At 40.7% G+C, this 27,322-nt stretch overlaps 1 protein-coding gene across 6 annotated transcripts; it reads left to right on the forward strand.

Annotated features, from left to right (window-relative positions):
* On the forward strand, positions 1-26,179 carry znf618 (zinc finger protein 618). 6 transcript variants are annotated; one of them, XM_056432466.1, is made up of 16 exons: positions 1-100; positions 276-355; positions 8,934-9,273; positions 9,879-9,956; positions 10,242-10,286; positions 10,521-10,571; positions 13,505-13,594; positions 14,098-14,178; positions 14,726-14,815; positions 15,008-15,097; positions 16,290-16,367; positions 16,708-16,752; positions 17,511-17,588; positions 18,716-18,874; positions 19,277-20,370; positions 20,688-26,179. In XM_056432466.1, exons 3-16 carry the CDS (start codon positions 8,961-8,963, stop codon positions 21,240-21,242), a joined length of 2,847 nt encoding a protein of 948 aa, XP_056288441.1. In that variant the 5' UTR covers positions 1-100; positions 276-355; positions 8,934-8,960; the 3' UTR covers positions 21,243-26,179. The 6 variants fall into 6 exon arrangements, with proteins under 6 accessions (XP_056288441.1, XP_056288442.1, XP_056288444.1 ...); XM_056432467.1 differs by having other exon boundaries at positions 15,008-15,085; XM_056432469.1 differs by having other exon boundaries at positions 8,934-9,219.
* The last annotated feature ends 1,143 nt before the right edge of the window (positions 26,180-27,322 follow it).

Raw genomic sequence — 27,322 nt, forward strand, 5'->3', positions numbered from 1 at the left:
CGGAATCTGCCCTTCTTGTATATGGCGGACGAAATTTCCTCAGGAGGAACCGCAACGCAAACCTGCGCGAGGCAGAAACGAAGAGCTTGCACGGACTGAGGTGAACGTCGGCAACATTATGATTCATCACGCCATTACACTTTTCTACAAAATGTAACGTAGCGTGTCGCGGGGGCAAAAAAAATCCCCCCAAAAAACGCTGTGGTGGGAAAAAAATTGAACATTTGGAATTTCTCATAACTAATTCACAATTTTTTTTTTTTTTGCGGAAGCAGTTGTGCAGTCACCTCTGGTCGGGGAGGGAATATTTCTGGAGCGGGAGCCCGGTTTCGCATGAGACGCATCGTTTTTGGAGGTATGTCAAACCGCTACGTTTTATTTTTTTTAATGATTTTAGAAATCTTCAATTTGAGGAATTTCAGCAGCGCATGTTTAGACCCAGTCCACTGTACTTATCGACCGACACCCTGGCAGTCGGGTCGCACTAGTGCCCGCCACGGAGCCAGGTGCAGGCTTTGAAGCCACCCGAAATAGTCCTAATCTGTTGATGTTTTCTGGACTGAATTCTCTTATGAAGTTTCCGTGTAACTGCTGACTAGTCGCCCATGCAGCTCGTTCACCGCCTAGTTATAAGCCCGTGTATTCCGGTGGCGCACGGGGGGGGGGGGGGCAACATGAAGGACGAGGAGGGGAGGAACAATCTGAAACACAAAAACCTCCTGCAGCCATGTTTTATGAATTTTCCCTGCAAATTTTTTTTTTGGCTCAGCTTTCGGAGTTTCTTCCCCCAAAACTTGCACAACACTGACGCCACTTTTGGTCGCATTCAACGGATCGATATCCACCGTAGACGCACGCGGAGGAACTAAATTGTCGTCATGTCAAAAAAAAATACATTTCGAATTTTATTTTTTGGGGGGGCAGAGATGATTTTAAAATCTGTGTCATTGGCGCCACCTGGAGGCAGTCATTTTGAGAAATTACATTTTTTTTTAATGAGACGAGTTTTTGAGACTTGTTTATCCAAATTGATGTTAGTGTGTGTGTGTGAATGTAGACACATTTGAAATCATTAGACCTCGTTAATAAATCACTGCTGTGAATGAAAATACAAAGTATTTTGTGCTTTTGTGCTAATTAATGCAAGATTACCTTTTCTAACACTGCATTTAAAGGATTGGTGCACGTTCATGCTGCTCTTTCTAAGGTTTCTATTCAAGTGGAATATCCTGGAATTATTGTTGCTAAATGTTAAACCATTCATTCAAATGAGTTTGTCAGTGTGTGAAATAGAGATACAAAAACAAATTGTCTAAATCCACTGAATCATTTTAGTCTAACATACAGACTAGCTGTAATTTTGCAGTTTTCTCTGCTCGTGGATGTATGCATGTGTATGTTTGAATTATGGTGGGGTTAACAGATATAATACACAACTGAGCAAACATGGAACAACTTGGGCTTTTATTCCTAGAGATTGGAAATGTGTGAGCGGAAAATAACTATCCAAAGTGAAATGAACAGCTCTGGAAGATGAGAGACCATGTCAGCAAATTTAAGGACAGGAAAAACAATCACAACCAGTGGCTCTAATGTTTATATTAATCCTGCAGACGGCAAACAGTTTCCCTTCTTGCATGGCTTGCTTTTATTTTAATGTTAGGGGAAACTGTGGAGGCCATTTTGCTCTTGGTAATTTTAATGCTGACCTTCAAATATGTACAGTATAAATTTGAAAGGACTGGGAGAAAATTGTATGGTTGGTATGCAAAATATGGGTGTAAATTCTGACCTTTTGCTTGGAAAGTCTAATCAAAATGCAGGAGTTTCAGTGAAAGTGCAGAAGTGAGGAGAGGCAACCAGTGTCATGGGTTTATTAATAAGGTAGGATCACTCGGTGAGTGATGGGAATGTTTATACAGAATAAATGAACGGCAGAGTAATAGTCGAAACGCTTTCAGGAATAATGTTGCAGTGAAAACCACCGTACACTTTGATATGCCTAATGAGAACTGCATTCTGGGAGTGTTCTCATTTTAATTAAAGAAAAAGGAATGCTGGTCTTTCTGTACCTAAAAGAACAAAAGACTTGATTCACTGAGGTTATTTGGAGCAAATAGTTTGGATGGAGAGGTGAAACTTGTCCCTCCAGGTCCTGATCATATCACAGCCTGTGGGTTTCACTTGTTTTAACCGAGTCGCTGCTCTAATCGTAGTGCAGAGGTTTTGTTTTCAGTTCAACAAACGGTTTACGTCGGTTGCCATGGCCAGTTCTCTTTGTTAAAGCACAATTGCGGATTTATGATCTGTGCTTCGATGTGTCTGAACAAACATTCATCCTTTTTTTAAACATAACAAACACTGTGTTCAGTTTTTGTCATCGTGGCATGTTGAAAATGTCTGAAAGTATCTTCACTTAAAATAGTCTCTAGGGAATGGCTTTCTCTGTGGGCTGGAGCTGCTGCATTAATAATAATAAAAAAGAGGACAAAATCTGTGCATTCTTCACAAATTTTCCTGCCTCTTCCTTTTGTAAAAATTATTATTGGTTTCATGAATAATGCAGAAGGACGTTAAATTGCTGCAGCAATGAAAATTAGGCCTGTTCACGTGCAGTGTTTGTGTACACGGAAGCTTCTTTTTTTTTCTCCCCGTGACCATTTTGTAAAGGTAGAGCACAGCCTGAGCAGCTATTCTGAAAATACAAATTTTCAGCAAAGCAAATCTCATTTCTTTGGGTGAAAAGGGGAGGGCGGGAGGGAAACTCCCGTGGGTTTAATGAATCCATAAATCACAATAGTGCCAGGTTTGCTGCGTCTGCGTTAGTGTGCAGTGCAATTTTGATTTTCATCAACAATTTAATCTGCCACCCTACAAGGGTTTAGCAGCAGACCGGATGCCGCCCTGAATTTCTAATTTTAGGGCCCTGATCTTTCAGGATTTATTTTTGTATAATTCAAGTCTGCTTTTCAATATCTCTTGTTATTAAATTTTAATTCGTGGCATTAACATATAGATTGAAAAGGTTTTTATGGGGGTTTTGAGTGTATGCTGATGGAATTTTACTAGACGACACAGTTTCTTTTTCCAGAGCATTGTGTGTGTGTGTGCCTGTGTCTGTGTGTGTGTGTGTGTGTGTGAGTATACATGTGTGTGAGAGTTGGGGGTTTGGGTGAAGGGGGGTTTTATCCATTTCTCTGCATTATTGCTTTTTGAAATCATTGATCATACACCACCTTGGAAGACATTTATTACAGAAGACAGAAAAAATGTGCATTTGATTAAAAAAAACAGGAAAGCAATACATTTGGTGTGAAAACGGTTTTGGTCAACCCTTGCTCCGAGTCACTGACTGCTCTGGATAATTGAAATATGCAGTGATTGAAGTGACCCCCATCATCCCTCATTTTAGCTGATTCCTATTTTTAATCTCTCCAGAGTGGAAACATTTTCATGTGCCTGCACCAAATTTGTATTTTATGTTTGGATTCTCTATTCCCATCTACTTAACATGCAGAGCATGGCGCTTTTTTGACATTGCAAGGTTCATTTCAAAGTACGGAAATGTCTCTAATTTAGAAGCACACGGTACTCTGCTTCAACCAAACGCAGTGATTGATTTACCTTATTATTCTGCAGATACAGTACTGCCCAAATATAGGCCAATTATTTTAAGTACCTCGACTCAGCGCTGAAATCTGAACAGAGTTATGGCCTCGAGATGTTTTCTTCATATGCCTAACCTCCTTATGCTGTAACCCTACATACATTTACTACACTGCTATAATACGTTGTAGTTAATATGCATGCATTGTCATTTTAGATCACAGCAGGACCAACTCCAAAAGGGAACCCGTTTAATAGAGTGACATGATTCACCCCTTCTTATGAATACAATGTCTATTCCAACGATGGCATCTATAGATCCTTGATATGCAAATAGCATCTGATGATTTAATTGAACTATTTTTCATTTCCCTTTGTTTAGTTGGTAACGGTTGTGTCTTATTTGTGAGGGCAACATCAAGCAAATGTGCGTCTGGTTTAGATTGTGGTTCTGCAAAGTGCTGTAGGTTACAGCACGTCAGGAGCCTCCGACTGAAAGGACAGAAGGCTGGAAATGTTGCATTTTGACTTTAATTAGAAGATAGAAAATCCAGGGTATGCATTAAAATGCAGCACAGGGAATGGCTAACGGATCTAATTCATATATGCATGCATCTTGGCCATCATTTCATTTGGTTGAAGAGCACAACAGTCAGTTCGTTTAGCCATTATTTCATTTCCGTCAGCTCCAGAATGGGCTGCTCGTGTGGAGTGGGCACTGAGGACCGTTTGTTAGCATGTTTTATGAGCAGATTGTGCCAACGGACTTTACTGTTCTATTTTTAAACAAAAGCAGACTTGTTGTAGATAAGGAACACTCGGTGATGAATGAAGTACTCCGATCCTTTGCTTCAATAAAAGTACAAATATAACAAAGTACACATTCTTCCAGTAAAAGTAGAATTCCTGCATTCCAAATCCCACTTTAGTAAATATTATCTTAATATAAGTATCAAGCGTAAAAGTGCTTCTTCTGCAGATAAACGGCCCCTGTGGCTGTTTATCTGTGTATAATCAGCATTGCACTGTAGTAGTTAGCCAGGAGCTGATCTTATAACTTTATGAAGTCTTCCTAGTCCAGTGTTTGCCAACCGAGCGGTCGGCTTCTTCCTTAAGGTCACAAACTAATCTGGGTCGTGAGCTCATTTATACTGAGAGGTCAGAAGGAAAAACTAAATCCAGATTAACATATCTGTTTTCATTCTTTCTAATCTTTACTTTTCAGCGATATAATATTACATCTTTAGACTTCAAACTGTTGTTTAAATGAATCAAGGTGAGAAGCTTAGAGGGATAGTGTCCCTTTTTTAATGTGTTAAACTGCCCCAAACTGAAAATGAACCGTATACTATTATGTATAATATTTATATCCACCAACTAGTGGTTCAGTAATCTACTGAACTCATGACTCATAAATTGAGTCACTATTTCTGTGTTGTCGTCATTTGCTTTGGCTGGAAGTTGAGCTGACAGAAGGCCTTAACCCGATCATTCATAAAAGAACAATGATGAGACATTCCTACTTCTACGCATGGTGGATTAGACGTGTCATAGTAGAATATACTCATACCAGTGTCGATTCTGCCAGAACAATGCCAGATACTGCTGTTTTCCTCTTTGAAAGTTCTTCGGGGACAGAGAAGCTTGGCTTTACCATATTTTAAAAAAAACACATTTTCAGCAAGACGAAGCCTATTAAAAACTATTAACTTTGAGTTATTTTTTAATTTAAAAACATCCCAGACTGGCTGACTGCATGCTGCTGTGTTACAGCTTTTCAGGTAAGACTGTAGGTCTAGTAGAAATGAGTAAAGGTCAATGCAAAGTTAATATTTTCCAGCATACCATCAGCAAACCTTCCTGCGGAGTGAAGCTAAGCCACTGCCATACTGATGCACATACTGGAGGAGTTTATTTTGACAAACAAATTAATTCCCATAATCTATCTGCATTCCGCAGTTACATCATGTCTTTCTTCATGAGTTCAGAAAATGTGAAAGTTCAATCTCTTTAACCCGCAGGTGCTCCTAACTCTTATCTCATTTTTGCTTTAATACGTATGATAGAAAAACAGTGCTGCCCGTCTGTGGGGATGCTTATAGATGTAATTAGATTTCTACTGAAAGTTTCATGACGTTATGGATGTGTGGGATGACACTGATGTTGTAATGTGGACCATGTGCCATTCATGATAATACACACTGCAGCAAGCGTCATTTTCTAGAGATATGTATTCAGCTTTTGTTGTGTATTCTGTAATCTAATGCTCTAATGATATTATTACAGTTTGCACAACAATCTACCAGAAGCAAAACATGTATCATCTTAAAATTCTGTCTGACTTAAACTCCTCAATCTGATTCAAAGATCTGAAATATAGATAAGAGAAGCAGTGCCCTCTGCAGCAGGAGGCCGCGACAAAAGTTCAGCCTTGCACCAGAAACTTCAGTCCTAAAGCTGGAACATGGAGAGCTGACCACTCAGTTTATGATGTCACTGGGATGTAAAATGTGCCACTGCTGCGTGGACAATATATGGGCCACTAACTTTGCTGACCTAGTGTGACAACATTTATGGCAACACAGGTGTCACAATCAGTGGCGGCTGGTGACATTTCTTTTGTGGGGGGGCGCAGTTGGGCGACGCGGTTTAAATAGCACTCAACAATGAGAAGAAAAGAGGATTTGAGTAGAATATTGTAAAAAACAAAGCTTTATTTCAAGAACACAGCGTGCTCAACACTGTCCAATAACAACTATCAACACACTGTGACTTTGGGCATGAGAGGTTCAGAGCAGCTTTAAGAAACATGGGATTGGGTTTCAGAGGTTTACAGAATAAATGAGGTTCACCCTCACATGAAAGAGGTTCAGAGCAGAATAGAGTCAGAAAGAGATCACATGTTACATTGGGTGTTTGACAGAGTAGACCCACTACTGTAAAGAAAAGTAGCCCTCCTCTCTTTAAAGTTGGCAAACTTCTCCACAACTCTCTGGTTAAAGTCAATCATGTCTGTGACGAGCCTGTTTCTATTATTCTGGAGGGAATGTGTCTGTTTTTCAGAACTTCTTCGTTGTGTTTTCGATGCCAGTTCAGTCTCCTTCTGCTGCTCTGCTCTTCAAACAGGGTTAGCTTCATGCTGTTAGCTAGTTAGCTTCATGCTGTTCGCTAGATAACTGCGGCAAGATTCATGCTTTCCACTTGTCTGAAGCTCTTTAGATCCCTCCCCCCGTTGTAGTCCAGAGAGTTTCAGTCCCAGGACTTTGGAACAACAGACAGGGGAAACTAAACAGCGCATTACTCACTGAGCTCCAGCTAACAGCTCCGGTTAGCAACCTGCTCCCGTAGCTCCGTGGAGCTCTCTGGCTGAGGGAATGAGACGGGTCTCTGATTGGCCGAATAGTCCAATCACGTGAAATAAGAAACGATGTGATTGGCCCAAGATTCACGATTCATCCGCCAATGAGAAGCCGTCCTTGCCGCAACGACCGTGAAATGTTTGCTCGCTGCCGCATACACACGTTTGGCCGGCGCCCATAAAATGGGGCGGGGCTTCTCACAGTGATGATGAGTGACTATATTATTTGTCACATTTAACTTAAGTGGCTGTTGACAGGCTTACGGTCTCCCACACACATTTAGCGCGTCAACACGGTATATTTATTATTTAAATGATTTGGTATATAATGTTTTTTGACAGTATATATTATATATTTTCTTTCTTCTTTTTTTTTTCATCTCAAAATGTTAAGAGGGGCGGCGCCCTAGCGCCCTCTATGGACGCACCGCCACTGGTCACAATGTGGAAGAGGTTTCTCCTTGATTTCTGGCTTTCGATAAAAATACATCCAGAAATGATGTCCTAAAACCGTTCTGGTACACAAGCGTAACACATGAACTCTTTAACAAGGTGGTCTATTGTGCTGCTCTGGGATGGACACCCAGAGTGTAAAATATTGAAAATAATATACAAGGCATTATGAATAAAGAATCATATGTGATTGGCTGTATGTAGCCTTAGTGCATAAATAGGCTGAATATATATACACATGAATATATGTGTGACCTTTATGTTTGCATATAATTGGGGCTAATACCGATTGACATTATTTATTTATCTACTGGTTACTTTCCCTATGAATCATTTGGTCAGTAAAACAGTGAAAATTGTTTCCCAGATCAAGGTGAAGTAGTCATATGTCCGTTCTAACTGTATTTATAATGTTTGGCATTTTTGCTTTGAAAAAGAATTCAAACGAGGAATGGATTCGCAAAATAGTTGCTGACTATCTATTTGTCGATTGACTGTTGGATTAATACACAACTCACTTTGCTTTGGTGATCCCCACTGGGAGGGCAGCAGTTTTGTTCATGACAAGATCCCAAAATTAACTTAATTTTCATGCTGTGGATTTTTATGACTCGAGGACATTAGTATGTGTAAGTAAAGTAATGCTCAAGCTTGTTCTTTATAACGGTTTTAGAAGGCATTAGGAAATTACAAACACTTGCATGACCTTCCGTGTTGCTTGTACTTTACGATTGAGCTGACATTTATTTTAATTTTTTTACAGATGAAGGTAAGGAATTTGAAACGAAACCCTAAAATATTGTGTGTGAACGTTCTCCGGATCATGGCCGTGTTTGTGTCATATCAAACGACGTGTTGGTCCATTGGGCGACCAACAGGCCTGCTGTTGCTGTATCGGTGTCCTATTTTAAGAAGACCAATTTCCCCTCTTTCCGTCCTGGCAAAGCTCAGTTTTGCATGGTTGTGTATTGAGCTCTCTTTTCTCTCGACAAGGCCTTTTATAGCCTTGTCCTAAAGTGCCAAGTTGTGTAATTTGGATACTTTTGAAATTGGAGCATTTGGATAACACAAAGTTGTGAAATTCATGCACCAAAAGGCACTTATGAACAGTTCTGTTCCAACCAGAAAATGTTGCCCTTTTTTTATTTATTTCTGTTCTCAAAATAACACGGTACAGGTGGTGGCTCTTGTGCATTTTGAGCTCACACGTCTCTTGACTTTATTTAGAAAAAGAGAGGTAATTGTCACACAGGTTTTCTCATCTTTCAGTAGTTGTCGGATGCCGGCTACTGCTTGTGCAGCTTGCCCTGATCTAGCTACCTGGGTAGGAACAAATCAAAGCAGGTATCGAGACAACCATTTTGGTTTCGTAACATCACATCCGTTTCACCTGTCAGTTCTGATGTTGTGCGTTGATGCTATACGTGTTTGTCGAGAAGTAAATGCTGAATCGAGAATGTATATTGATACAGTGAAGTGAAGTCTCTGTCTGTCTCTGTTGTTTCCCCTTGTAAAGAAGCACAGGCTCAGAGGAGGTGGAGTCATGAGTGCACACGAGGCACCCAATCCTGGGAAGGAGCAGGCGGATGGTGTGAGTGCGGCCACAGAGGGTCCCTCGCCAACCTCGGTCCCAAAGACCGAGAGTGCAAATCCAACTACTGTCACAATAAAGAAAGAGCCCGGGACCTCAGAGACGAGTAACGGGAAAGTGGGTGATGCCAACCCTGCTGAGATCTGTGTTGTCATTGGAGGGAATGATGGTGGAGCAAGTGGAGGTGGATCCCGTAGAACTCAGACCGAGGGTATGTTTGCCCTTGGTTCTCCTCCACCAACGAAGAGCACAGACTCATGCATAGGTGTGTGAATATACATGGATGTATAAATGCATTTCCTGTCTGGTGTCTCTTGACCCTGTCTTTGCTTCCTGACTGACAAAACAACACAAACAGACTGCACAGCATTTCAAAAAGACATCTTTAATAAATTCATAGCAGCCGCTTTTGAGAAACAAAGTCTCTGTTACTCAGGGTAATACACTATTGGAAGTACTTTCTACAGAAGAAATGCCCCCGACAGTAAGTTGTTGCGGTTGAATATTTTAAAATGTAATTTCCCAATCCTGTGAGCACAATTGGACTTCTATTCGCCTTCATTTGATGTTGTATTTAATATTATAGTTCCATCTGAAAGACTGATATCTCAGAACTTGGATGAATTGAACCAATCCTATGTGCGTGGCCAGAAGCTGTAGCGTTAGGCTGAACGACAAAATGTTTTTGTTTTGTGATTCGGGTGAGCAAGTCTTTTTTTTTTTTAAGGATGCTTTCCTCTGTGCTTTGCTCACATTTAAGTCTGCGATGCATTTTCACATATGCACTACATATACTTTCAGTTTCTAAGGTACATTCCTCCTGATGGTTCTGTGATTGTGTTTCTGATGTTGTTTTGAATTCTTGTGCAGGTTCCTATGTATGTGGGGTATGTGGGAAGAAGTACAAGTATTATAACTGCTTTCAGACACACGTCAGGGCACACAGAGGTAAGATGCTTATTTATTCTTTTACACATGTATTGTCTTTATGTAAAAGCCAAATATTAAGTTACTGCTCGCTGCTTTTTCCTCTCCTGACAGGATGTTCCAAAAATGATTTACTTCCTCTGATTGAGTCATGCAAGTCCTGTTTTGGCTATGGATTGTATTTGGAATTTATTTGATATTTTTGGCCTCTGAATTTAAATGTGGAGATAGCAATTATAGCACATCCATCTCTTCACAGATTTCTCTTAGACTGACTACTCCCCATCCTATTTTTATCCACTATAGAATCGGATAACATGGTTGCAGATGGCGTACCCCAGACACCCAACAGTGAGTAGACTTTACACACTCATCCAGTGAACACACAAGTTAATAAGCATGCCAGCACAAGCTGTTTATTTCATACCTGGCTCATTTAACAGACATGATGTTGTTTTACTAGATATCTTGGAAGAGTTTCGTAAAGCTGACTAAAAACAATCCGTAGCGTTGTGTCAATGTGACTTTAGCAGGGTAAAAGCCATAATATTTACCCTCGTTGTCCCCCTCCCTCTCTCCCATCAGTCTTGTCTCCTCACTGTAGCCGCCTTCCCATAGGTGACATCCTAATACCAGGTACTATAAGGCAACATCCAACTTTACCTCAACATTTCTCTCATGTTTGGACACAATGTTCTGATTCTCACAATGATATTTTGTCTGACAAAATCAGTTCCTCAAATTGAAGCGAAGTAAACCCCGAAACTGGATATACGATGGTATTGCACGCTTATGGATGTTGCTCTTTTAACCCTTGTGTTGCCTTAGGGTCATTTTGACCCGAATCAATATTACACCCTCCCCCCGCCTTAGGATTAATTTGACCCCATTCAATGTTTAATGTCGGTGTTCTTTCGGTAGTCAACAAACAAACATAAAGTGCCTCACACTTAAACTTGGAAAACAATATTAATTCTAATAATTTTCTGGAGGTTTTAATTGCTGGCGTCAAATTGAACCCAAAGGGTAAAATATGTTAGTAAATATAAAGGTAACAGGAGGGTGAAACATTGAATCGGGTCAAAATGACCCAAAGGCGGGGGGAGGGTGTAATATTGATTGTCAAAAATGACCTAAAAAAACAAAAGGTTAAGTGCATTGTATATCAGCTCCCACAGCCTGTTTATCAGACATCTTAAAATCACTCCCAGGAATCGTGGTGAAAGTTTGATCAAGACTAAAAATACTCTACCTCAGAGTAGTACTTGAGTTATTTATAAAGCTTCCTACACTCAGCTATCATAACGTGAATGTGCACATGACTTAAAGGCAGCACTTGTCATCATGGCAGGGAGAAAAGAAAGAGAAATCATCTTGATGCAGACAGAACTGAATTATTCTTTGTTTTATCCCTATGAGGAATACAACAAATAAAGTGTAACCAAAAGGTATGTGACTGTGTTAATAAGTAGGCCAGAAATGCTGCCTGAGGAAAAAAACAACAACAACCTGATGATGAATTCAATTCTTAAGAGAATGGCACATGCTGTGTTTTAGACCTTATTCTTGATAATGACTGGCATGCCAATTTATCAGCGCATTTTTAAATAGTACTTGCATCTATGAGCAGTGGAAGAATGTGGCAAAAATTAAAGATCAAACAAGAGGCAAATAAAATAGTTTATTGTACAGAACTGAATAAAGTCTTCCATGCTAATGACCAAAATAAGTTAAATGCTGAGATGTAAGGCATCAGTTAGAATATGAGGGTACTCTAACCTTGACTTTAAGCCTGCTGAACACAAGACTTGTTCTTCATGATTGGTTACTATAGCAACTTACTCTGGATCATTGCCAGTCTGCATGTTAAAAAACCAACTGAGGAGAATGACGCCAGGCCACTGATAATAAGCCTGGATTTTTCCAGTTAATATGGCTTGTAAAGTACCCCTCTGCTGAAGGAGTGTGGGCATAGGATCATTTTGAAAAGCAGGAAACAACACAGGCTCTAGTGTTGTGGACTTCATGGAGTTGAAGAACATATTTTGGGAGCCCAGCTCGAGGAAACGTTCTGTAGTTCTGACCAAGTGGGAGTTTTGCTCAGAAAAAGCCCTGCATTAAAATAAACTACGGGGATTGGTGGGGTATTGCTTCAGGTACCAGTGATCCAGAAAGTCCCGTTTTTATTCTTGAATCATGATTCTATTTAAATAATGAGACACCAACACAGTGATCAGGAGATAAGATTGTATAATTCTCGAGCGTTACCTCATTCTCGTATCTGATTGGCCAATGCAGAAACTGGCCAGATGTCCTTGCATCGGGTATTTGGACATACAGTATAACCCTGTGATACTCGTTGTGAAATCAACTATCACATGGATTCTGTATTTTTCAGTTTTGTGCAACTTAAACTTGAAAATGCAAACTGTCCTTTGGCATTTGAATGTGAACTATATGTAATGTGTTACTGTTTTCTGAAATATTTTATAGTCATCCATCAAAAACAGTGGGCAATCCACCCAAGTGCGTGCGAGCGGTACACAGAAACATCACAGGAAGGATCCAAGTCCAGCCTTTTAGGATCATGTATTAGGAACCAATTATCGACGTTGTTACTGTGGTATCGATTGAATCAGAATGTGTCCTCACTTATGCCTAGAGCAATCATGTTATGTGAGCTTTAATTACATTGACAAACACCAGGAACTGTTTTAATCACACCTATTTATAGGCTATGCATAGTATTGGAGCCTTGAGGTGTTATAAATGCAATTACAGTTTCGCACCCTAACAATTTCTTTGGTAGCTGCATTTCCTTGTTGCCAATTCAGGGAAAATTAAATTATTCTGGACGTTTAAATCAACTGTGTTGACTTATCTCACACACACAGTTTAACAAACATCTTCATTTTTAAAGGATCAACAGGACATTTTATTCAGACTTAAAAAATGATCGGTCCAGAGTTAATAAACATATCTTTGAAACTATTTAAATACATCTTTTGTAATACCTGAGAAATTCTCAGGAAAGTTTCGAGGTTGTCGTTCTCGTGCTGAATGATAAAACATTTGTCACGTGGGTGTGTACGGTGACGGGCCGTCTGCTGGGGACACTTCAGTCAGGCGTATTAATATGGAGAGAAGACTAATTGATTTTGGTTTCCAGTTTCTTTGTGTGATGCTGTTCATGCGACAGATTGGCTTCAGACAGAATTTAGTATATTTCTGTCGGATTGAATTTTTTCTGATGCAGAAATTACTTTTCACTTTCTCTGCTACAATGAAATACTTTAATTCAACTGAAATGTGAAAAGCTATTGGAACGCCTTGGGGTGCATGGTGCTTCTCTGAACAATTAAAATGACTGTGTTTTGGGGTTGTGGTTAAAGTGTATGCACTGTTCCAGCAATTGGCTCCTTAAGTGTGTGTGATGTGTTACTTTCTCCCAGCCCTCCTTTTTCCTGTATTGCAACCTTTCTATTATTATGTTATTACTCAAACCGTCTGCAGAGCACCCATTGTCTTTAATAATCAATGCTGGTGTCTCTCTATCTCTTCATCTGCAGATAGCTTCCGTTACTCCTGTGACATCTGTGGCAAGAAGTATAAATACTACAGCTGCTTCCAGGAGCACCGTGACCTGCATGCAGTGGATGGTAACCAAGAGTTTCTGGACAATTTGCATGACAATTTCTTTTTTTTCTTCCTTTGAAACTCAAAGACTTTCAAATCCATTTTTAAGTGAAGTTCTTATATGACACTGTCCCCTTGCAGCAGAGTCTCTACTTCCTGCAGCAGCAACAAAAGCTGAGTAGCATAGTAAAGGGGACTAGATGTGAAACATCTGGAGCTTTCTTTGTACAAAAAAGGACAAATAAAACTAAATACACTCTCAAATGAACATTGGCCTAATAATAGTATGTGCCAGGTTAAGTGTATTTTAGTTCCCACATCATTGAAGGTAAATGATCCCACTATTTCGAAAGTGATTGTAATTTGACAAAATGTTATTTTATTCACTTCTTACTAGAACTTACCTACTCCGTGTAAAGTCGTTGGTAAGAATGTAGAAAATGTATAAATATGTAAGTAGACAGTCGGATGCCCTTGCCACTCTAAAGCTAATTTCATCCTCGCCTCCCTTCTCAATCTCTCTCAGATCCGTATGAACAAGTACCGTTACCTGTGGATGGCCTTAAAGAGGAGGAGCCAGTTGAACCCTACCAGAAAATTGGACCAAGTAAGACTGTTTGAGTCACTTTTTTCCACAGATGGCAGGACACAATTACAAAATTCCCTCTTAATACACTAGCTTAGGCAGGAAATTGTAGCTCTTGTCCAGAAGATGTGGATAAGATTGGGATCAATTTTCAACGTCATGCATTGTTTCAAAATGATTTGATTAAATTTTTTGTAGGTAATATTTCAATGAATGAGGGAATCATAGACATCTGATTGAATGTCTAAACTGATGTTTTTGACTGTTCTCTAATATTGAGGTATTGCTTAATGTATATTTTCAGTTGGGGGGGAATAAATAGAGTCAACATCACCTGCTCCTTCATCTTCTCAACTCCCATTAGGACCACTTGTTTTTGGCTTCTCCTTGGTGAAATAAGACATGATTAACACAATAATTCTGTTCCTTTAAAAAAAAATATATATTATAAAAATATTGACACATTAATCCAACCAATTGGAGCATTATTGATATGTTACAGGTTTTACCACTCATATGGATCTTTATGAAAACAATGTGTTTAATTGTGTGTTTTCTTGTCCTGCAGAAACTGGAAGCTATGTTTGTGAGTTCTGTGGGAAGCAGTACAAGTATTTTAACCCATACCAGGAGCATGTTGCGCTTCACACGCCAATGGGTGAGCTTGGTTAGTTGCTGCTTAAAGCCACACATATAACCTCTACTAAACAAATTGTGCCAACCTCTAGAATTTCTTTTTTAAATGTTTACAATGTTCTTCTTGCATATTTTAAAAAAAAGATAGCATTGTCCGTTTGGATGTTGCCAAAGCATTTAACTACAATTGACTCGAGACTCTATCTTGATTTAGGCTCTTTTGATTTGAAGACATCACGGGTTCAGGAATGTGGTAGCATGGATATGAGTAAATTCGGCCACAGCCAGACTGGTAAGATAAAAAGTAAGGATTTAGTTTTATCCTCCATTTTTGTTGTCGTTTTGTTAATTGATTGTTTGATGCAAATCGGAATGCTTATTTTCACAGTTCACATACATACATACATACACACACACACACACACACTGTTGTGCCTAAACCGTACTATGCATCATATATACATGCATTATATACAATATAATATTTCCAGATCATTACATTAAATGTGTCATTGGAAAAGTACAACTTTAATGCTTTTTGGCTTAGTGTCAACATGACAAATTATAGTATTGTTGGAAATATATAAAAAGGGAAAACTTCCTCGTCAGAAACTAAACACCTATTGCCTGTACTGTTGAATAATGTATTTTTAAAGTGCAGCCGGTTTACTTTGATTTTGGCACATTTGGGTTTGAGGACTGGGGCCGTCACAATAACACCGCAGTCCTGCTCTAAGGTTGTGTTAGGAATTCATAAGAGCGTTCTCCACTACGGCTGAACGGTGTCCTGAGCCAGCGGAAAATGGATTTAAGAGAACCCTAAAAGATTGGTTGCAGTGTCGGGTTCTGGGTCATCTTGCTACAGATTTGTGGAAACCCTGCTGGAAACTATTAGCCTCAAGGGAATTGTTAATTACACACTTGTGGTAAATTTTTTATATATTTATTTTGATTTTTTTATTTGTATTGCCTCAAGCACCAAAACACATTAAAATGAAATTATTTTTGGATTATTAAAATGAAATTAAATCGAATGATTGTTTTTTCCCCTAAACTATTATTTTCATATATTACAATTGTCAAGATTGCAGGCCCCAGTACATCTTTTTTCCAGCTGTCATAAATCATTGATCTTTCTCTCGGCTGATACTATATTTTGTGATGCCCCCCCTCCCGATCCCCCTCCATCTTTCTGCCAAGAAGCGCTCTGCCATTACTATTTAAAGCATGGCACACACTCGCATCTTAGAAGTGGGTCAAAAAGATGGAATGAAGAGGAGAAATTAAAACCCTATTTAAAAGTAACATTTGGATCCCTTGTCAAGGCAGTTGGCATGATTCATTTATATGCCACAAAATATAACTGAGATTAATACACATGTCATTGACTTTGCTCTGACTTAACTGTGTGGGACTGCAGCTTGAATTAAGAATATTATCCACGTTATTTTGCACGGTCCTGTCACTAAGTGTCTCTCCTGTGTTTCCACTTGCAGACACTCCATTCAGGCGGAAACTGGAAAGTGCAATTCAGTCCAGTCTGGTTGACACAAACAGTTCACAGAATTCAAGCGGTGAGCATTGAGTCTGTTATTTTTTTTGTATGTGAGTGTATTTGTGGGGAAATGTATAATTTCTACTTGAATGGTAAACGTGTTTTCCATTCCGCTACAAAACAAGTGAACATTGGCTTGTATTTAAGTTTGTTGTATACAATTTGCATCGTCACGACTCACTGATCAAAATTACTGTGAGGTCGCATGATGTTTGGAACCAAATCATTGAAATATAGAGTCATCATCATGCTGGCCATTTAAGAGAATAACATTAAACACTAAAGGCACCGACTGAATAAACAAGGGGAAAGAGTGATGGTCTGGGGTTTGAACTCCTTCCCTATCCTCTTGTCCACAGGGACTCCGAGCCCTCTGGTGGCCAGCAACTTCTCTACAACCCAGAGTAAGTCTAACCCCGCCTTCCTGCTCAAAATGGAAAATATGCACGTTTCTTCCTTTTCATTTCACCCTTTTTTCTGGTATGCTTCAATTTTTGTGTGGAATTTGTCATTGTTTGTTGCCAATAGTTTCTCTATAATCCATTTAGCCTCATTTTCACACACAGAATTGTTAAAAGTTTTCGTGTCGTCTGCATTGCGTCCAGAAATATTTTTGAAATGACAATCAATTCAACATCGGCCGACTAACTGTTTCAAGTTGTCTTTTGGTGGTCAAGTATTGTTGGAAGAGCTGATACACATTTTTTTAAAGTTTGGTTTAAACATTTATTTATTATATTTTCTTGTTGTTTGTGTTGCCTTTTTATTAGATAGGACAGATGAGGGGAGAGGTAGAGAGAGAGGACAGGGAACAAAGCCTTTTCAAACCAGGGACATTGTGATTACATGGCCAGCGCCTTCAACCTCACAATGACATCACAACATTCAAATTTTAAACAAAGCTGCAATAATTATTATTATTATACTTGCAAATTAACACAACAACTGTATCACAATTCTTCTGAAATGCTGTTGCTATTTAAGTCTCTTTGGGCTTCAAAAATCACAAAAGCAGCCGAGTTCTAGTGGAACCTCCAGCATATATATATATATATATATATATATATATATAAAGGGGATATTAGAGGCTAGTAGATGGACAGTGCATTATGTTATCCTCCATCAAAGAGTCAATGCTCTTCTGGGCCTTGTGATTTTTTAGAACCCTACACTTGTGGTGCCTGTGGCATCCAGTTCCAGTTCTACAACAACCTGCTGGAGCACATGCAGTCCCACGCTGGTGAGTCCACGATCCAAGTGCATGTTAAGCTCGGCAGGGAAACAAATACAACATGTGAACACACCCTCAGTGGCTGCAATGCATGTGAAAGGCAGTGTGATGCAACATAATCCATAATTGTTTATTGCGGTACACAACATTTGGATATACAATTCCAAAGAACACATTGTTGAACTGAGGGTTGTTGCAGATCTGGTTCTGAGGCTGCTGGATACATTGTTTAGTTGTTGCAAAAGTGCATACATGTAGCCATGTACACAGTGCATCATCCTCTGATTATGTTAGACTAATTCCAATCTCAAACCCTTCGCGGGTGGGCTTCGTGGGGACTGGACTGTTTATGTCATGTGCGAAGGAAACTACTCGCATACAAACAAAATGACTTCAGAAAGATGCAGTGATCCTGGGCTAACATCCTGTTTTTTTTTTTTTTTTTCAATCAAGAAAGCATACAATTAATTCTGTGAATTTCCAAAAAATGAATCAAATGCGTACAAAGCGCTTAGGACAACAAGCACGCGCAATTATTTTGTCAAAATAAAGTTAATGTTTAGTGGCACGAAAACAAGGATGACAAGCAAATACCCATATTTTAGAAGCTGTTATCCTCAAATGGGAGGTCATTTATCAGATAAAAATACCTACGGGCAGTTTGTAACCCTCTTATAGATGAGTCATGTTGTCTGTCCTTTCCCTTCAAAAACTGTCAACCGAGCTTCACCAATACAAACAAAACATGTGTCCACGAGTTGATCATTTAACATGATGTTTGGCGTTGTCCTTAGTTCCCTGATTACAATATTATTGTTGACTGAATTTATTTGAAGACATACCCTGCGAGATTTATGGCTGTTTGATATATGAGAATTGACAGGGAAATAAACAGGAAACAAATTAAATGAATTTGTTTTTGTAAACTGTTAATCTAGCTAGACAGCTATAGGGAGGCCAAGTAATGTATTTTTGTCATTTTTCTTTTGTTGTCAATTCTTTTGTTTGTTTAATTTTGTGTCATAATTTTATTCTTTCCATTTTTCTCCACTGAAAACACTTGATTTACACTTCATTCGTTAAAACCATACAATATTGACACTTCTGCCCGATGTTCCATGTTTGTATCTCCTCAGCGGACAATGAAAACCACACAAAAGGGGACTCTCCCAAAACCTCCTCAGCCTCCGGTCCTCCAGAGCCGCTGTGGAGGGGCTCTCAGGCTCAGGCCAATTCCTCAGTTAAACTACAAATCCAACCTCAAATTATCCCCCAGAGAAACCACACAGTCAGCCGTAAGTTCCGCAAATCAACTTAATTCATTTCACACTGTTGGTCACCGTAGAACAGGCTGTGAACATGTTTGTTTGACTCTATGTCCACTGTTTGGTTAGCAATTGTTGAAAAGAATTATTATGGGGCCTCTGGTTTGATTCTCTCTATTTCTGTTGCACTAGAGGCATTAGAAATGTATTCACATGAGAACGATTTAGCAGTGATGCCATGTATACGTTTTAAAGTGAACCTGGTCTGTAGAACAAAGCCAGGTTACAGCCCCTGTTATTGCCTTGTCTTTAGTATGTTGTGTATGATTCGGTATTTCCTGTCTATTTTCTGGCAATGTATCTAATTAAATCAACATAAACACTAATTATCTATCTTCATGTTTTACATCCATCTGCTGTCCGTGCTGGCAGAGAATAACGGACTCCCCGAGAAGGAGCGGCAGCAGGTGGCTGAGCGCCTCTTACGGGTAATGTGTTCCGATCTGAGCGTGCTCAACGTGCTCAACAGCAAGGACTTCCTGAAACTGGCACAGACCTTGGTGGATACGGGCGCTCGTCACGGTGCCTACTCCACCCGTGAAGCATTTGGCAACATGAGTGCCTTGGCACTGCGTCAGCTGCCCCGCATGTACAACCAGGTCAAAGTCAAAGTCACGTGTGCCCTGGGCTCCAACGCTGCACTCGGCATCGCCATCACCTGCCACTCCCAGGCATCGGGCCCGGATGCCTGCCATGTGCTCACGGCCTACCAGGTGGAGGGGTCGAGACTGAAACGCTATGTGCTCGGCGTGCGGGAGGCGGAGCTGAGGGAAGGGCCCGAGCAGATCCACCACTGGGTGCAGAATGTGCTGTCTGAGTTTGTGATGTCCGACGTACGCACCGTGTACGTCGCCGAGCCCAAAGTGTGGGCGGCTGGATTTGCGGGATCACCGCTCGGCGGCCGCAGCAGGGTCTGCCTGCGGTGTGCCGGGTGTTCACTCGGCGCGGTGGTCCAGGCTGTTCTCGGGAAGCGCAGCCTCCAGGCTCGAGGTCTCCACGAGTTGGCCGAGCTTCTGTCGACGTGCCGAGAGATTGCCGCCTCCACCACGCTGTCCCTTCGTGAGGAACATTGCACCGAAACATCCACAAGCGCAACGGAGGAGGGCACACAGGGCGGCCCTGCACAATGCCCCACCCCTCCGTGCTGGGAGCGCACGGCTGAAGCTCTTCTGCAGGTCCATGCCCACCTCGAACAGATTTGTGAGGCTTACGGACGAAGTAAGACCACCTCTCCTCTCCTCCAAGGGCTCAACAAGCATCTGCTCGGTACGCTGTCCTGTCTGCTGGCCCCGCTGCGTCTGGCGGCTCTGGAGCTGGGCAGCCAGCGGAGGCCCACCTTACAGCAGGTGCTGCCCGTGTACCTTCGCCTGGAGAAGTTTTTCACGTCCAAAGCTGGAGAGGCTGGAACCGGCACGGCTAGCAAACTCTGCCACTACTTCCTAGAAGCACTGAAGGAAAACTTCAAGGTACTGAACTTGTGTTGCTTACGTAACGTTTATTCACAATACTTTCATGCTGTTGGAGCGCTGAGATCCCTCTGAAATTCTTTAAGGAAAGACTAATTATTACTGACATCTACCAATGCTGGTAGATTAGATGAATACAATAATGTTTAGATTTGAACCAGGAACTATTTGAAAAAGTCAATGTTTTGTATGGATCCGATGAGACATTTGATGCCAACCAACACAGTATTGATAAATACCCAGTTCTTCTAAAGAGAGCTTTCAAATATGATGCATGATATGAGTGATTGCTCATTGTAATGTTCGTCTGTCTCCAGGTCGAACGAGCCCACCAGGTAGCCATGATCCTGGACCCGCAGCTCAAACTGTGTTCAGTGCCGGCCTACCAGCACGAAGACATCATCGCCCGCGCGTGCGAAATGGCTGCCGAGACCAGGGATGGAGGGATGACTGGTGGTGGCGGCGGAGGTTCAGGTGGTGAAGAGCGGGACACCGACGGCCCACCAACTCCGAAGATAAGCCGCATTGAGGGAGGGGGGAACAATGGCGGCATCTCAAGGGGGTCCTCCTCCTCTTGCACGGTCTCTGGTAATGATGAGAGTCAGAGCCAAGTCAGACAAGAGATTTTTCAATACCTGGCTGAGCCACTTCTCCAAGGCACACCTGACCTCTTCCAGTTCTGGAGCTCAGCGGTGAATGAGAAGTTCCCCCGGCTTTCTCGCCTGGCGATGTGGCTCCTCGCTGTGCCTGCCGTGGGCATTCACAATGAGTGCGTGACTGTCTGCGAGCAGAGCCTGGCGATGAAGAGGAGGCAGCAGGTGACCTCAGAGGAGATGAACAAACTCATTTTCCTTCGCTCCAACATGGGCTAGGAGAGAAGCTCCATCACCCCTACTCAACCAAACCTTCACCTCCAACCAATGACTGAAGACTATTATTTATATCCTGTAGGCTTAGACCAGCTGTAAACTTAAATGTGTGAAACACTTCTCATGACAGATATTTACAAGGAACTCACATTGTATAGGTTGCAAACACTCATACAACAATACGGCTAATGACATATTTTGTATAGAGAAAGGACTGTTGTTAAGTACTGTAGACAAAATGTAGGGGTGGAACGGTAACTCTCAAAAGATTGTGTGGTACGCCGCCCTCGGTTTGGGATGCACATGTCGGCAGGATCCGTCTCCTCATGGCCAGTGACTCGAGAGACTTCAGCCTCGTGACTACACGGCTAATAGGCTACATGGCTGTTAGTCTCGCTGGCTCGCATCTTTTTCAGGTAACGTCAGCTTTTTGCTGCTTGAAACTACCGTCGTAGACCTCTGAAAACATAAATCACTAAGTAGTCTAAGGGACCCTGGATAGTCGACTGTCTGGCTATTCAATCAAAGGAGCCTGATTGGACAACCCATCTCTCTCTGTCAATTCGTTGTAGTGACGGCAAAATGTGGCAATGAAGTAAAAGATAGTTCATAAATAACATGGAAGATGGGACTACCGAGAGACGGGTACATTTTGAATTCATGAATATTCTCCGAAATGAGCTTGGGGAGACGTGTAGGAACAGGTGTTAGCGGCGCTTTAACAAGTGTTTGCGTTTTGCGTCCCTCGAGACTCGTCGCTTCCCCGTCTTCTCTCGTCTGTTGATTGCTACGATGTGAGAAAGGGAATTGGGACTGAAAGTTTGATTTACAACCACAAAAATCAAGCAGGATAAGAAACTCTCTCTCTCTCGATCTCCACTCACTGTCAGTCCGACGGACGGCGCCGCAACACACAACTACACAAGTACACAAGTACACACCCCACGTACAACAAACGGCGCTGTCAATTATTTTGCCGACACAACAACTAAGAAATAGGAACATTTATCTCGGCTCATAATGTTGTTTTTTAAAATCATTTTTCTATGTGAAGCTGAAACGTTGGAATCGATAAGCAAGAACAAAAATAAATGATTTGACGATCAGTCGACTACAGGCCTCTCTCGACCGATCCGATCAGACGATATCAGTTCTTCGGGACACTCCTAAAGTCCTGGAGCACGTGCAGTGTTTGCAGATCATTTTCATTGGTGTATGACAAACAATTCAAGAGGCGAATCTCTACTGCCATTGCACCTCTGACATTAAGGTGTCTGACTCACTATCACAAATCACAACAAATATTATTATTATTCGTATATTAACATTCAGCCATGTGAGGTGGCCAGGTTTCTTTCTCAGTTATATCATCGCAGATAATTTGACAGTTGCTTCAGCGGCCTCACATGTTTTGTTGAAGATCATTTGCTTGCACTGCACTAGGTTTTTCATTCAAAGGTTAATACACAGATGATAAAAATGATTATGATTCTTTCTGTTTTTGCAAATTTTAAAGAAAAGTCATCCAACGTTTATTTTTATTTTCTCAAATTTAATCCGAGGTCTTATGCTGCTAGACATGCAGGTCAAACAGATACACGCATACACGGGTGTTTATATTTATTTTTGACAACGCTTAATTAGAAAACTTGTTCACAGGGAAATTATAAATAGAATTGTATTTCTTCTTTCCTCATTGATCGTATAAATATAATATAAACATTGTCTTCCTTATGTGAGCTACACGTTTTACGTTTTAAAGCAACAAGATGTATCATAGTTTCCAACTTTTATCTAATGACACTCCTACAGTTAAATAGTAATGCTTATTATTATTATTATTATTATTATTATTAAATCAACAGGATTTTCTCAGGAATGAGTGCACCCAAGCAGGCACCGCCACTTTTTCCTCACTGTACCGAAAACACACCAAACTGTAACCTCAGAGCCGAGGTGTGCACTGAACCGGGCCTTTTGTGAAACGTTCCACCCCAAATACGGTTAGTGCCATTTGCAACAAATAACAAATGGATCGCTGAGGGTTTGTTTATTTTTTTCCTGGATAAAAGCATATTCTGCCAGTACTAATGAACTCAAGTCGTTTTATTTTTTTACGGATCCTCGTATACATTTACAAAAGCCAATACCTCCTGAAATAACTGATACTGTAAATGTGTTTGTTGCCTTTGGTACTGATTTGTCAAGTACTCGTTTGTCATCTCTGATTTTGGACCTGAAGTCTCTTTCACCACTTTGAACCCGACAGTCAGAACCAACATCATGCCTTTTTATTGCTGTTCAATGGCCTTCTTTTCTCCTTGTTTTCTCAAACTTTTAGTCTTTTTCTCTCACTCCGGTAGATGCAAAAGGACATCTGGCTGATGGTTTGAAACGCTGTCCTCTGGTGGACAGATGAGGACTTTAAAAGAATAATCATGGTCAACTGGTATTTGACAAGTGCTGTGTTCCAAAGTACAAGTCTTCTCTTGGTTTACAAAGGAGACCAGGAATGATTTCAATAATCCCGTATCCGCTGGATGAACCTGCGCTTCGTCGATCAGGTGTTCATCGGGCTCACATCGGAGCAGGGAGCTGTATCAACAGGGATGTGGTGGTCTCACTCATGGATTTTGTTTATTTGCTGCTCCACATAAATGAAAAGCGCCATCACACTCTTTAAATTATATTCAAATATTTAAAACTAAGTCATAATTTAAAATATATACTGTAAGGAATCATAGGATCTATGTTGACATGTTTCCCAGCTTTAGAGCCCAGTACAACTTAAATGAAAGTCTCGTTACACTTCTGCCCAACACATGTTACTTAATCGCTCATATAGACGGTTTACAGTTGCTTTTCCACATTTATTCATCATCGCCCAGGTTGGAATTGTGACACGCCCTTTTTGTTTGAGGAGTGTGGGGCCGTGTAGTTCAACATGAAGAATGCTCCTTTGTTTCCCAAGGTCACAGGAAGTATACTGTCGAGAGGACACTGCACATGGACATTATCGGGTGCGTGAGTGAACAGTTGAACGTGTCACACCAAGAACCAAGACGGGTCTCATGAAAATGAGACTCGGTTGAGCACCTAAATGCAGTTGTGTAAGTTTTCATCCATGATGAACATTTATTATAAAGGCATGTATGGTTACACATGCTTAAATGATGTCTGTCGATCTCAGATGAACGGCTCTGCATTGTAAACTGTCGGGTGTTTTTAATAGACTTGCCCTCCTTACCTCCATTCACAGCTTTGATTTAACAATAATAATGATAAATGCTCATCTCCTGAAGGAGTGGCTGAACACACTGGCTGCTCTCTCTGGCAGAACGCTTCCAGCCGGTTTCACCAGCCGTGATGGATGTGTTCATAAATGTGTTGCACCTGTAACCACATCCAGCGGTGATGTCATGGGGCGTTTGAGTACACCTGCACATCACTGCTGCCGGTGAGAAGTCAAACTACTGAAGGTCAGCAAAGGCAACATTTTCAGGGGGTCTTGGGTTGCTCCGTCATGGTTTCTTAATCTGTCTGGTTTATTTTTTTAGTGTGTGTGTTTTTTTTGTTTTTTGCATTACGTTTCTTGAGGAGTTATTGTTATTATTATTATACATTTTAACACCGTTTATCTGTTTCCCCTCTCAGGCTTGGGGAGAATAACTTGATTCAGTGTAACCAAGACGCATCCTTTCATTGTGATGGTCTATATCTATTATACTCTTATACAATGGATTTATGTCACACATTTATATTTTGGTTAAAGAAAAAAAGATTGGGATAAATTATATTTAACATTTTAATTTTTTACGGAACCCATCCAATGTTTTACCTCGATACGCATAAAGTAATGTAATTTAAAGATTGGAAATCCGATGTTCATACAACATGTAGCTTTGGTCTAAGATATAGTCAACATACTGTGCGGTAGTTTGGTTTTGGCAGTGATCCCAGATTGGACTGACGAAGGGCGTTTTCTTACAGGTTTTTAAATAATATTTTAAATATATGCTCTGGGACAAAATGCCATTGTTGACATCATGATGTCAACATGATTTTACAGCACTCTTTGTTGATTAAATGCTAATTATATCTGAGATGTGCATGCTTTTAATACGAGTACTGATATATATACAGTTGGAGCCGTGGAGCGCTCACGAGTAGACGTTGTTCCTTAAGACACTCATCAACCGTCAGATAAGCAACCGGGCCTGAACTTTAATCTTTCGTGGCGGGAGGAGTGATGCTAATCATACGTTGGTGTTTATGAGTTGCCTGACTCCATTTTCAGAGGATGTATTATATAAATACCAGATAACTGCTGTTTAATGCCACAAGGGGGAGCCTTCATTTCAGAGATACAGTAGGGAACACAGATAACATTATACCTCTATTTTCTACAGTAGCATTTCAAAAGGTTTTTGATATGATAGAAAACTCAACTAAGATACTGATATTACAAAATTTAAATCAGCTGTAAGTTTTCTTTTACTTCAGGATATTAAACTTATTCAGATAGGAATTGTACAATATGGTATAAGAATGCAAACATGGAGACCATTTCTGTTTTACCCATGGATTATACTCTATTATCAATTCAGGTTAAGAAATTAGTGTTGCTTTCATCCTACTTTACAGACATTTCCTTTTCTACTCTGCTACAATGCAACATGGGTTTAGTCTCTTTATTTTGTGTGTTTTTAATGCACTTTGGCAGCAGATTCCTGTGTAGCTTCAGATCTGAGTTGTCTTATTAGTAAGCCTTATTTACACTTTTGTAGCAACACTATTTTTATATAATGGTGAAAGAAAGGGTTCAGTGTCTTTCTTTTGTTGTTCCTGTGTCATGTGGCAGCGCTGTTCAGTGTTTCTGGAATACATTACCCACTGTAGGACATGACGTGTGAATAAACTCCAACTCTGTGTCAACAACACTGCTGTGTGTGTGTGTGTGTGTGTTTTAAAATCTTAGACTCCAGTTTTATCCAAGCGGAAGTGTGTATTCAAGTGTTAGATCCAGATTTTAATTTTAAATGCGTTTTACTCTCTTCCTTGCATTTAGGGGAAAAAAATAAAGCTTATTTATTTAAATTTGATGTGAGGTCAAATGCTTAGAAGGCCAGCGCCTGTGTTTCTGCAAAGGGCAAAGAGGCGTTACGTAAGGGCCGAGCGGCTGAAGCCTCGCAGATGGGGAGTGAATACAGAGGCTGCTTAGAGGTGCGTGCAAAGGGTTCCCCAGGGCCCACGGGTAAGGCTAAAGAGGGAGCAAGTGTTGGTCCCAGCCTGCTGTCTTCCTCTCGCACCCGAGTCACTCGGCCCCCGAGGGCCAGCAGGCTGCTGCCGGGCAGAAACACCCGCGCTCCCGTCTCCTCCTCCGCCCCCAACACAATGGCTGCCTCCCAAAGCCTAAATATGCATCCGAGTTTGCCTCCCCCACTCTTTCTCTACTGACCCACCCCCCCCCCCCCCCCACACACAACACACACTATGACCTCCTCCCTTCCTCCACGCAGCCCTGCTTCTTTTTTTTTTTTTACAACAGTTAGATGCTTAGTTTATTGTTTTGATTACATCAAGTGTTTGCCCTGGTTTTCAGTCATTCAGGTGAGTTAAATGATCAAATAGCATGTGCACATCTGTCTGTGGGGTGAAACAGTGGAATATTTTAACTGATGACATCAAAGAATGTAAAAATCTGGTGATATTCAAGAAAAATTTAAAGACATGACTGGAGAAGTACAGGCGTATCAGCATTGATGAAGCATCATAAGTAACGGTTAATGGGGACAAGTTTTATGTAAATATGTATGTGTGTGTATTTATGTATGTGTGTCTATATGTATATATGGTTATGTGTATATATAGGTATATGTATATGGTTCTCTGAAATAAGTTTTTTTCGTGAAATTATAGGTTAGGGCACTTATAAGCTTGATAGCTTCAGCCTTGACCCTTTCGGTCAGCCACTTTCTTCTTTTGTTGAATTTTGATTTTTGTATATTTTGCTGATCAAAATAAACTAAACTAATCTAAATATGAGGAAACCAACACGCCCACTGGACAATGACTTCTGTTTC

This window comes from Pseudoliparis swirei, chromosome 15, assembly GCF_029220125.1.
Source record: "Pseudoliparis swirei isolate HS2019 ecotype Mariana Trench chromosome 15, NWPU_hadal_v1, whole genome shotgun sequence".
In the NCBI taxonomy this organism is placed as follows: domain Eukaryota; kingdom Metazoa; phylum Chordata; class Actinopteri; order Perciformes; family Liparidae; genus Pseudoliparis; species Pseudoliparis swirei.